Source organism: Papaver somniferum, chromosome 4 (assembly GCF_003573695.1).
Source record: "Papaver somniferum cultivar HN1 chromosome 4, ASM357369v1, whole genome shotgun sequence".
Lineage (NCBI taxonomy): Eukaryota > Viridiplantae > Streptophyta > Magnoliopsida > Ranunculales > Papaveraceae > Papaver > Papaver somniferum.
This window is the reverse complement of record NC_039361.1, coordinates 98,045,891-98,058,015: the sequence shown is the minus strand read 5'-3', so window position 1 is coordinate 98,058,015 and position 12,125 is coordinate 98,045,891. Positions and strand designations below refer to the sequence as shown.

The window sequence follows — 12,125 nt, the reverse complement described above, 5'->3', positions numbered from 1 at the left end:
GTACTATTGGAAACACTGTATTGGAAAAAAAGATTATTTTGAGCAATTTTTTGTAAACCTATTTGTACTCTCAGTTAGTCTCTTAAGAGACTCTTCTAGAGACATCTCAGTTGAATGGTTTAGGGACTCCTATGGAATAGGAATATTATAAGTTTCCTTCGTAAATAAATAAACCTATGTGTTGACTCAGTGAAACTTTTGAGAGACTCTCTAGAGAAATGGAAGAATTTGTTTGCTCGTATGATCGATGGGTGTGCGATTAGTAATTGGGCTCACCGTGGTATAAGTCATAACCTTCAAAAGGTTGTTCCCAACCACTATTCATATTATGGTCAAAGTAGTAATGTCCATTTTGAAACTCAGTCGGATATTCTTTGTATTGGATATTGTAATACCAATTTGACATTCTTTTGTGCACGTGCAAATGTAGGGTTGACTGAAACGGGTAAGTTCAGGTTACCACAACAAAATATACCTACAGCCAAATACTGGTCAAAGGTACAAGGCTGAGGTTTGTGGAAGTTCGCTGGTAAATCCCATAAAGCCCACGACACGGGTTTAGCTTACTATTCCACGAATTTTCCTAAACTCGATAGTCTGACGATACAATTTTGTGCAAGTGTGTGTTGTCAGAGCTCAACACGAAATAAAACCCCCTAACAGGGGATTCATGGGTGTGTAGAGTCTTCCCTCACGTACCATACGGGCGACGAATTTGTTGTAGTCGGCTCAGAACACCGATTCATGTGCCAGTGTACGAACCTGAGGGGTCGAGACAGTATCGTAAACATATGACAGCATTTTCCAACTGAAATGAAATATTACTACCAAAATTGCAACTGTCGTCCTTCCCTGCAGCAGTTTTATCTATAACCCTACCTTAGGGTTTAAAAAAATAAAGTCCAAAAGCCCCAAAAACAAGGTCCAAAAAGTGTCCAAAAATAAAAAGAAAAATTACAACAGATACAACAAAACTTAATACAAAAAATATAAATCTAATAAATAAAAATAAAATCTTCTTCACCCTTTTTGGGAGTTGCCAGCTGAAATTCGATAAAAAATATAAGTCAAAGGTACAAGGCTGAGGTTTGGGACTTTTCTTTTATATCACTTTTTCTTTCCTTTTAACATCGCTCCAAATCTAAAAAAGAATCAAAAAATACCAAAGGCATAAAAAAGAACAAAAAATAATAATAAAAAAAGAAACCCTAAAACAAAAACTCTAAAATCTAAAACCTAAATACAAGTCCGCGTCGGCGGCGCCAAAAATTATTGTAGTCTTGAAAGTGGTAAATAAGTGATTTGATTCTCATACTTGTGAAGGTTGATTTCAGATTAAAAATCTAAATTAAACTATAAAATATACTAAAGGTGATAACAGTATTACGAGAGATTGGAACTCAGGATTCCACCGATTCTCATATTCATGTGGTTCAACTATTAATTCCCGACAATTCTAGATCATAAGATAACAAATATCGACTCTTATCCTTTGCCAAGATAGATTTTATAAAGAATTAGATGTAAATCATAAGCATAGTGGATCAAAAGTTCATAGACTAAGCATACACCATCAAACATAATCACAAATAATCAATAAAAATCACAAATCAATTTAAACTAGTGGAAAAGTCATTAAAGAATTAGATAGAATTACCACACGCATGAAAAATTTCTTCCTTCATTGTCCTCGTGTTGGGTTTTATCTCTTCACGACGAAAACACGCCCCGGATAATAATACATGGCTCAAAAGGTGTTTATATTGAAGGAATAATATAACACAGAGATTTGCAACGCTGTATCGGGGTCACAGAAGTCACTGTTACTATAACTATTCCAAACTGAAGATAATCGTTGCTAATGGGTTGTTACGGGATTTTGAAATTAAGATGCTAGAAAATACGACTGTCTTGCACAACTTTATGTTTTTTTTCTTCCTCTTATTCCAGCTCTGCTGCAACTCCTCCTGCAACTTGATTTTTAGCTATGCAGCGTACCCCAAGTGTCGATCTCCTCTATGACTTCACCCCATGTTATATACTTATATATATACACCACATAGGTCAATTAATCCTCCAAAATATTCTTTGTTTCTTCCACAAGTCTCGGGATTTTATTCTCGGAAAAATATTCTTTTTTCTCTCCCTGTTTAAGCGTCATCCTTGAATTGTCTCTCACTCTTTCCAGTCTTAAATATAATTAAATATAACACATTATATATTCTGCCAGTTGTACCTCGTATTTACTAAAAATAAGTCCCAAAAAAAACTGAAAAATATACCATCCCCTGTTTTATCAAAAATCAACTGAAAATTTATTCTTTTTCTCCTACGCTTCCTCTGAGTGTCCAAACTCTCTGTTGACTTAATAGGACCAAATATTCACGAAATATCTTCTCCTAATCCAAATATAGAACCAAACTTCACCCGTAATGCTTCTTTTCTCTGTTTTGAAGAAATAAATATGGAAACTTACTTTTCTTATGTGAAGAATTCAACTACCGGCTCTGTGTTAATTCACAACTTCATACCGATCCAAATGCTAGGAAATCATCGAAAAAATCTCACTCAATTCATCGCCAGAAAGTTATGCAGGTAAATTTTTATTTTCCTGCCAAAATTCATGTTCGGATGGAGAGGGTGAAGTGCCCAGATTCATCTTCCAGGTGTCGTTAACGCCTTGGGTGCCCATGGTACCCTTATCCAAAGTGAGGGTGCCTTTAACACTTTTTTCCGAGTACCTTTAGCAATTCCTACGGGTTCCTTTAGTAATTTCTCTCGGGGTGCAAATATTACCTTTCGAGCCACTTTCTCCACACATGTTTATTTCCACAAAAACACCCACAAAGACATAAAAAAACATAATAAGTACAAAAATGGGTATTAACAATATAGAAAATCGAAATCAAATAGATACATAAATGCGTCTACCAGGGAACACCTAATGTTATCATTATGAAGCATTTTATTAATATGGAGGATGCTAGAAATTTCATTTTTCACAATATGAGGAACTTTGGAACTGAAGGCCATTCCATATTTTTCAAAATTAACAGGCTGGCCAGAGTATAAAATAAAGTGTCCGGGCTTCATGTTTATTAGCTCTAGTACAATATAACAGTCATCTGCAAGAAAAAGGTGTGAACCAATATGACAATGCGCACGAGGTTTGATTCCACAAATATGCTTGCTTCTCTTGCAAGCTATAAGATTTTTACAAAAGGAATGCATACATAGTATGAATAAGTATTGGGGATATAGGATCCTATTGACTAAGGCCTCTCAGAGAATAAAAAAATGTTACCCAATAAGCCATTAATAAAAGTGAAGTTGAGACAATGGATATGCGTTGCTCCATCATGTTGCAACCATTCATTGCAAAACCCAAGCTTTTGCAGTATATCCAAAAGGAAGCTTAATTTAATCATATTAAATGCTTAGGACATGTCCAACTTGACAACCATCCAACCACTAGTAGATATATTTCTTCTACTTTATCCAATGTGCTCATGTGATATGATAATGTTATCAGTAATGAACCTATAACTAATAAAAGTAGTTTGATAAGAAGTAATCAGTTTATCAAGTAAAGACTTAAGTCTAGTAGCTAGTGTTCGCTCGGTAAAACTCACAAGTTTTGGTATATGTCAAATTTAGTTGATCAAAACTATATCTTGATTTATAGTCTACTAAAATGACTGTCGAATTAAAAGGAAGGGGAAGAACATATTATGAGAGAGAGTGTCTGCGAATCGGCTAAAACCAGAAAACTAACTCAGTTCAACTCGTTCATTAAATTCTCAGATTTTCTTCGATCTTGGTAAGTTTTTCATTAATTCCAGGTGGTTTTTCGGTTGATTCAATGATAGGTGGTAATAGAAACATTGATTAGTTTCATTAAATTGGTAATAAAAATGGCAGAAACTCAGATTCATCTAGAAACGGGATCTTGTTCTGGGTTGAATGAAAAAAAAATTGAAACAAATTTTAGAACAACTTCAGAAATTATTTCTGATCTTCCTGAGTGTGGTACTCATGGAAATTCTCCTTTTCTTTTTATTCCTGATAATATAATTGATGACAGTTTAGAGGAATGGAAATATAGTTTGATCGGAAGATTGGATCTTGTGAAAATAAAATTTAAGATTGCAGAATCAACTCTCAGAAGACTATGGAAATTCAAAGGTGTTTTTCAACTTATTCCATTGGGTAAAGGATTTTTCATAATCAAATTAGAAAACGAAGAAGATAAGCTGCATATTTGGACTGGTAATTGGGTTGTGGAAGAACAAAATCTTACTCTTAAGAATTGGGAGCCAAATTTTAACCCAGCAGCACAGAAAACTACTTCAGCATTTGTTTGGTGCATTTTCCAGGTCTTAGCATTGAATACTAGAAGGAGAAGATTATTTTACATATGGGTAAAGCTCTTGGAAGACCAATAAAAGTTGATGAAACAACTTTGAAAAAAGAAGCAGGATACTATGCAAGTTTATTTGTGGAGATAGATTTAACCAAAACTATACCAAGAAAAATTTGGGTAGAATCTAAATATAGTGGTTTTGAACAAGCAGTCCAAATTCCCAAACTACCAAAGTTTTGTAATCATTGCCAAGTTATAGGTCATTATGTTGCAGAATGTAGAAATAAAAGAAAGGACCAAGATCAACCTGAAGTGGTACCTGTAACTAATGCAGTTAAACAAGTTTGGAGAAAAGTTACACCAAAGAGAAAACACAATCCATTACACAATGGTTTTGACATATGCTTCAGCTCTACCTCCAAGAACAAAGTGGGGGACAATTTTGATGAAAACTTGCTTGACAGTGATGAGGAAGTGGATATAGTAATTCCTCATGTTCTTTCAACTGAAGTTACTTCAAACATTATCAATTCAGGTAAATTTGGAGCCAGGGGTGTGTCTGATCATAGTACCTTATTGGGAGCTAATGCAGCAATTCCTAAACCAGCAAATATTCTATTTAGAGCTTTAAAAGTATGGAGAAATCATCCAAGATTCTTGTAACTAATAAAAGATTCATGGAGCAAGACACTAAAAGGTAATCCAGTATATATTTTCATGAGAAAAATGAAGAGATTAAATATTTATATTAAGGAATGGAATTGGTCTACATTTGGTGATGTTAACAAACAATTGAAGTTAGCAGAGGGGGATATTTTAGATGCATCTCTTGCTTCAGGTCAGAATCCAGAAAACAATGTTCTTTTGAATAAGCTTGTTACAACAAGAGGGAAATTGGAAGTCGTAACTCAGCATAAAAAGTAAATTACTCAACAAAAATCCAGAGTAATGTGGTTAAAGGATGGAGCTTCAAACTCTAAATTTTTCCATGTTAATCTGAAAATTAGACAAACTCAAAATATGAATGTGGAGTTAGAAGATGGAGATGGAAATATTATTACTAATCAAAAAGATATAGCTGAAAATCTTGTGGGATACTTTGAAGAGAATTTTAAATTTCAAGAGGTGGAAATAGATCAAAATTTCTTGGATATTATACATAAAGTGGTAGAAGTGGAAGACAATAAAATGATTGAAGATACTCCTACAAATGAAGAGATTAAAAAATATATTTTTGAACTCAATCCAGAAAGTGCACCAGGGCCTGATGGCTTTGCAGTATGGTTCTACAGATATGCTTGGGAAATAGTGGGCTCTGATCTCACAAATGCGATACAATACTGCTAGAGGAGAGGCTTTATTCCTGCAGGTCTTAATGCTAACTTCTTAAAGCTCATTCCTAAAGTTAATAATGCCAAGAGAGTTAAACAATTAGACCAATTGGCTTGATGAACTTCAGCTTCAAAAAATTTACAAAAATATGGGCTACAAGGTTGGGAAGTATAATTCAAAAGATAGTTTCACCACAACAAGGAGCATTCATAAAGGGCAGAACAATCCAAGAACAAATTGCATTAGCATCAGAAATGGTGAATGAGCTTGATACTAAAAGAAGATGAGGTAACTTTGGATTAAAGATTGATATTACCCAAGCGTATGACTCTCTCAGCTGGAATTTTCTGTTTCAAGTCATGAGAAAATTTGGTTTTTCTGATAAAGGAACTTATGGGCTTCAAATACTTCTTAACTCAGCTAGAGTTTCTGTATTAGTAAATGGTGGACCAAAAGGCTACTTTCAAGTGGAAAGGGGACTGAGACAGGGTGACCCCCTTTCTCCACTTCTTTTTGTTCTAGCAGAAGATGTTCTTAGTAGATATATTACAAACAAAATACAAGATGGAACTCTGAAAGAACTGGTCAATAGAAATGGAATCAAACCTTCTCACATCTTATATGCTGATGATGTTTTCTTATTTTGTAATGGAGAGAGGAGGAATGTTAAAAATCTAACGGAAGTACTTAAGCAGTATCAATCTGTTTCAGGGCAAATGATCAGTTTGAAAAAGAGTAAATGTTTCATTGGTGGAACAAGTGATAGCAGAAAAATCCAAATCTCGGAAGAATGTGGAATTATTTTGGCTGAATTTCCAGATAAATATCTGGGAGTACAATTATTTCCAGGTGGTGTTAAGTCATTTCATGTGTGGAACTGTGTTGAGATGATGCAGGAAAGACTTGCAGGATGGAAAGGTAAATTGCTCTCTTTTCAGGAAAGATTAATTCTGGTAAGATTTGTCCTGAGTAGCTTACCAATATACAATATGTCAGTATATGGATGGCCAAAAAGAGTATTAAAGGAATGTGAGAGGATTATCAGGATTTTTTTATGGACTGGTGACCCTTCTCAAAGAAAAAAGGTAACTTTAAAATGGGATAAAGTTTGTTCTCTATTAAGTAAAGGTGGTCTGGGAATAAGAAGGTTGGAAGTTATTAATAAAGCTTTATTAATGAAGCTATTTTGGAAGATTCAAAATAGAACAGAGGATTGCGCTAAGTTTTTTCAAGTTAAGTTCCAAAATAAAAAAGGTGAATGGATTACATATTACAGGAAATCATCTATATGGCAAGGAATAAAATGGGTAATGGAGGATGTACATGAAGGTACAAGATGGCTTGTAGGGACAGGAAACAAGATATCAGTTTGGGATCATAAATGGATCAAGGATAAGACCTTGAAAGAAGAATATTCTGACAATAAATTTCTTAATTAGTTCCCAGAGATGAAAGTTTTAGACTTTTTATTAGAGGGAGAACGGGTAATTCCCAGTGAGATAATGGAGTTGATTGATCTTAATGAAATGCCAGTTATAAATGGAGGAGATGATAGAAGAATTTGGACATATACCATTTCAGGTGATTTTACAGTGGCATCAGCAGTAGAAGCTATAAGAGAGAAATTCCCTAAACTGCAATTGATAGCACAGGTATGGCATCCCTCAGTTCATCCTAATACTGCAAGCAATGTCCGGAAGTTAGCTAGAAACATTTGTGCCACGGATGAAAATCTAAAAAATAGAAAAGTTCAAATGGCCTAAAGATGCTGATTTTGCAAAAAAGAGGAAGAAAATAGAGATCATACTCTATGGTATTGCAATTTTAGTGAAATAATATGGAGATGGTTAGGAGATATTTTTAACTTCATCACTCCCAGATCATTTGAAGAAATGCTGAAGCTGGCAAAGCAACAAAGCCCAGCCATAAAGGAAATTTGGAAAGTAGCTTCTTTTATTACAATGAGGGAGTTATGATTTAAAAGGAATAAATGCATTTATGAAGAAGAATCTTTTTCATTGGAAGTAATCAAGACTAAGATTATTCAATTTACAGTGGAGTGTGAATTCAGGATAAAATCTCCTATGTGGAACAATACTTATGATCTACAAGTTTTAAGATCCCTTGGAATGAAACGCAGGAAAGTAAAAGGAGTAAGAATTAAAGAAATCTTCTTCCAACTTCCTCCTCCAAATCAGATACTGATGTGCTGTGATGGGGACTTAAAAGGAAATCCAGGAATTTCAGGATATGGCTTCATTGGTATAACAAGTTCTTGTGAATTCTTAATTGTTGTTGCTGGTGGATTGGGTGTTTCAACAAATTTTTTCGCAGAAGTTTTAGCTATCTTGAATGCAGGAGAATGGGCAGTTAGCAAGGTATTTCAAGGAGTATGTTTTAGAACAGATTCTTCTGTTGCAATCTCAGCTTTACAGAACAACAAAATTCCCTGTTTTGTAGTGAATAGATGGCAGAAAATATGTGCAAGTCTTACATCCTGGTGCATCATCCATAGTTACAGAGAAGTGAACTTCTCAGCAGACAAGCTAGCAAAAAAGGGTTCCAACCTAGCAAGAGGTGAAACAAGAATATTTGATTCAAGGCCATAATTCTTGGGTATTTTGGAGACTCCTGAACAACCATATTATAGATTCTATTATAGCTAAATGCCTAAAATAAAGGCATACATATGTATGTTTTGTGCTTTTAGATCCACTGCAAAAGTTTTTAGTAACCTTTTGTTAGAGCATAGCTCGGTTGAACCCACCAAGCATTGGTATATCAAGTCTGGTTGTCATATTTTAGTGAATCAAAACTCATGTTAAGAGTCGCTTGATTATGTACTAGAGTCAACTTCGTATAGGTTAGCTTGAAAGTATTAGGATATGAGACATTACAAGTACTGCGAAGACTTGAAGATGTGAAGAAGCAAGGAGCTACAACGAAAACATCATCCTTCCACTTGAGGTTAGTGATATTTGACTTAAACTATTTCATTCCCTAACGTATCTTCCAAGTCGTGCATATTGAAAACAAAACTGCGAAGCATGTTTGAACTCTAGATAGACATGGTATTAAGGAATACAATACGAGGTTTATTGCTTAACCATTAAACTTTGTAGATAAGACATCGTCATAATCATTTGAATGCTATTATAATTATGTATGGGTATGAGGTGAGGATTTCATCCTACGGAACAGTGTTTACATGTGTTATAAGGAAGTAAATTCATGAACTTGGTTTGTGAATCGAAAAGGAAATTACCAGGTGTTATTGGTTTTGTTATTCATTGCATATATTATGAACAACCAATATGTGTGACTATTAGCACCACTCATGACTTTTTTGTTTTCTTGGTAAAACTATTCACAAAGGCCTGACTTATGTATGGTATGACTTTTATTAGTGAAATCAATCTTAAGTAATCACCTGAGATGGTATGATCGAGTTTGTGATTTTATGTCTGACAAAATCTGGGAAAAGGGGAACTGATCCTAGTAAGAGGTGCATTACATCACAAAGGGGAATCGATCCTTGTATGAGGTGCAGCAGGTTTATAGCAGAAATGGTAACCAATCCTATGGATATGTGCAACACGTTTTTAGGCAAAGGGGAACCGATCCTACGGACATGTGCAACACATTCAAGTTAGATACCATATATATGTGGGGAACCGATCATAGTACCTAGTCAACCGAATTTTGGAAAGCTAGTGTGACTATGCACAGTACTCACATGGAGGTAGAACTGAAACTTGTTTTGGTAGAACCGTTACACCCATGATTAGTGGTTGAATGTTATTTGATCAATCACATAGTTCTTGAAAGTCAGATGGACCAATTCTAACCTTTTTTGGAAGTGTGGCAAATCGGTTTCAAGGTTGTAAGTATGAAAGAGAACTTACAAAGTAAGGATGTCGACATACTTTGAACACGTGCTGTGAATGTTTATTATTTAATTGTTCAAAGTTATTCCTTAATAGCTAAGGGAATAGAATCCCAGGATCGAAACATAAATAAGTTAAGAACCTTTTAATTAAGGTTATTAATTTTATTTTTAGGAAAATAAGAATTAGTAATGTGCATTTACTAATTAAAGATTTTCTGAGAGATTTCTATCATTATTTTTGGACAGAGCATTTCCAGGAATTATGGAAACCGAATGTTTGTTTTAATGAATATCTTGAGAATATTTTTGGTTTTGGGGTGTCCAAACTTCCTACTCTACAAATACTTGAAGTTTGCATTTCTAGCAAACTAATCCTTGGTAACAACAAACTACCTCTTGTTGTGCTGCTACTGGTGTAGCCGCCTATTCGGAGAGGAGAGTAACCTAATTAGGCTAAATCTCTTACGGCCGCTCGTTTTAAAGTCTTCTTTGGGATTGAGAAGCTCTATTAGTACCGTTGGTGGGAAACTAGATAATTGCGGTTTATCTTTTGTTTTCATTGATTTGATTGACTAACGGTGGTTGAACTTTTGTTGCACCTGGTTTGTTTATACTTGAGGATTTTCTCTTCTGATATAAGATTCACTCAGACTAGTTCAGAGTTTCGACAGGTATCTTTAGACTGTTTGTAGTTCTAAAGACGATCTTGTGATAATCCATTGTTAGCAGACTCTGTTCTGTGCGTGATTGATCACAAGAGATTCAAGTGATTATGTGCAGGTGTTTATTGAAGATCTAAGAAGATTTGAAGACGAAGAAGATATTGAAGATTTCTGATTTGTATACTTGTTTCGGTAAAAGAGGATCCAATTAATAATCGGTTTTATCCTTGTGATAGAATTGGATTGATTAATTGAGTAGATCGGCATCAACACAATTCTTTGGATTAAGAGTGTTGATCGCAAAATCTTAACGATTATTTCGGTAATTGAACATAAGATAGATCTAAGAACCTGACGAAGGAGTTTATGTTAAGATAAACAGAAGAGCCTTTGTCCGACTCATATCACTTGGTTGAAGAGAGTGGATATCAAACAGATTTGTTGTTCCTTTACTGTTTGGAATACGAACCAAAGGAATTGTTCCAAGTACGTGACTTATTTATAAGTTGGAGGCGTGGGAATACAGACGGAACTAGGTGAACTATAGGTTTAGTTGCTTGGTCTCAAATATACGAAGTTAGGTGTAATTTTTTGTAGCGGCTTAATCCTGAGAGTATTCAATTCTGGACAAGGTCCCGGGGTTTTTCTGCATTTGCGGTTTCCTCGTTAACAAAATCTTGTTGTGTCATTTAATTTTATTTTCCGCATTATAATTGTTTTATTTTAATTAAAGTAAATCACACAAACGTTAATTCCTATTTACTTGATAAGTGAATCCTATTGTGTTTGGTTAAGTCCGAACCTTTTTATCAAGTAAACACACTTTGCATGTTGTATTATCTCAATCTAGTATCCATAGACGATCACACGAAGTGTGAACCGATTAGTTGCATTGTCTCGACTCAGTCCATAGACAATCACTTTCGGAGAAAGGACTTATAGGTAGGAAAAGTTTTAGATTGAGGTATATTTGGGTACCCTCGTCTTTTCACCTTTTGTAATAACTCTTTGGTTATAAATACTTATTTTAGAAAAAAAAAGACTCTCGAACTAATAATAGAGCATGGTACTGGAGTATCAGATTTCACCAATCGACATTGACGGTTGAAGAAAAATGAAGATATCTTATAGGACTTCATCAACAAAGGAATGTGAAGAATGACTATCCTATTTACTTTTTTTAACCATTTTATCTACTAAAAAAATGTTGTATGAACTTTAGTAATATGATGAAAATTACAAAGAAATTTTTTCGAATTGAAGCTAGTACTTGATAAATCTCTAATTATATTTCAAGCAACGGAAGTTCTTAAAAAACTTATCGCATAATAGTTTGAGAATAATTTATTGTTTAATATATTCTAATTGCGTAATAATTTCATATGAGACATCAAGTTATATTCATGTTCGTGAACTGATTTAGTCAGTAGACAAACTTTGAGCTTACTGATAATATATGATGATTAAATCTCATATTAACTCACATACACCAACTGATTTGTTCAGTTCGGGAACTGGTTAAATTTCAAATGTTCTTGGGTACTTTTGAATCCTCAAGCACATAAACTGATTTCGTCATCAGTATGTGAACTGATTGATTTGAAGAAGTTCCTGGTCACTTTTTCCAACTTGAGCATACGAATTAATTTGGACAGTTTGCGAACTTATAGAAATAAAAAGTTCATAAATATGATAATTTGTTCACAAACTATTTTGGAAAGTTGGCGAACTGATTTACTCTTTGAGAGTTATTGAACTCCATGATTGCTTAATAGTTCACGGATAACTTAACCATTATTCTTGGGATAACTATTTGGTACACATAGATTATATCAATAAATACGTGCCTACACATTCTTCTTTGTAGTTCAAGGAAAAC

The 12,125-nt window shown here is 34.3% G+C and overlaps 1 protein-coding gene across 1 annotated transcript; it reads left to right on the top strand.

Annotated features, from left to right (window-relative positions):
* Positions 1–7,197: 7,197 nt before the first annotated feature.
* LOC113272868 lies at positions 7,198–8,304 on the top strand. The gene is made up of 2 exons (XM_026522662.1): positions 7,198–7,394; positions 7,767–8,304. Exons 1-2 carry the CDS (start codon positions 7,198–7,200, stop codon positions 8,302–8,304), a joined length of 735 nt encoding a protein of 244 aa, XP_026378447.1.
* Positions 8,305–12,125: the final 3,821 nt, after the last annotated feature.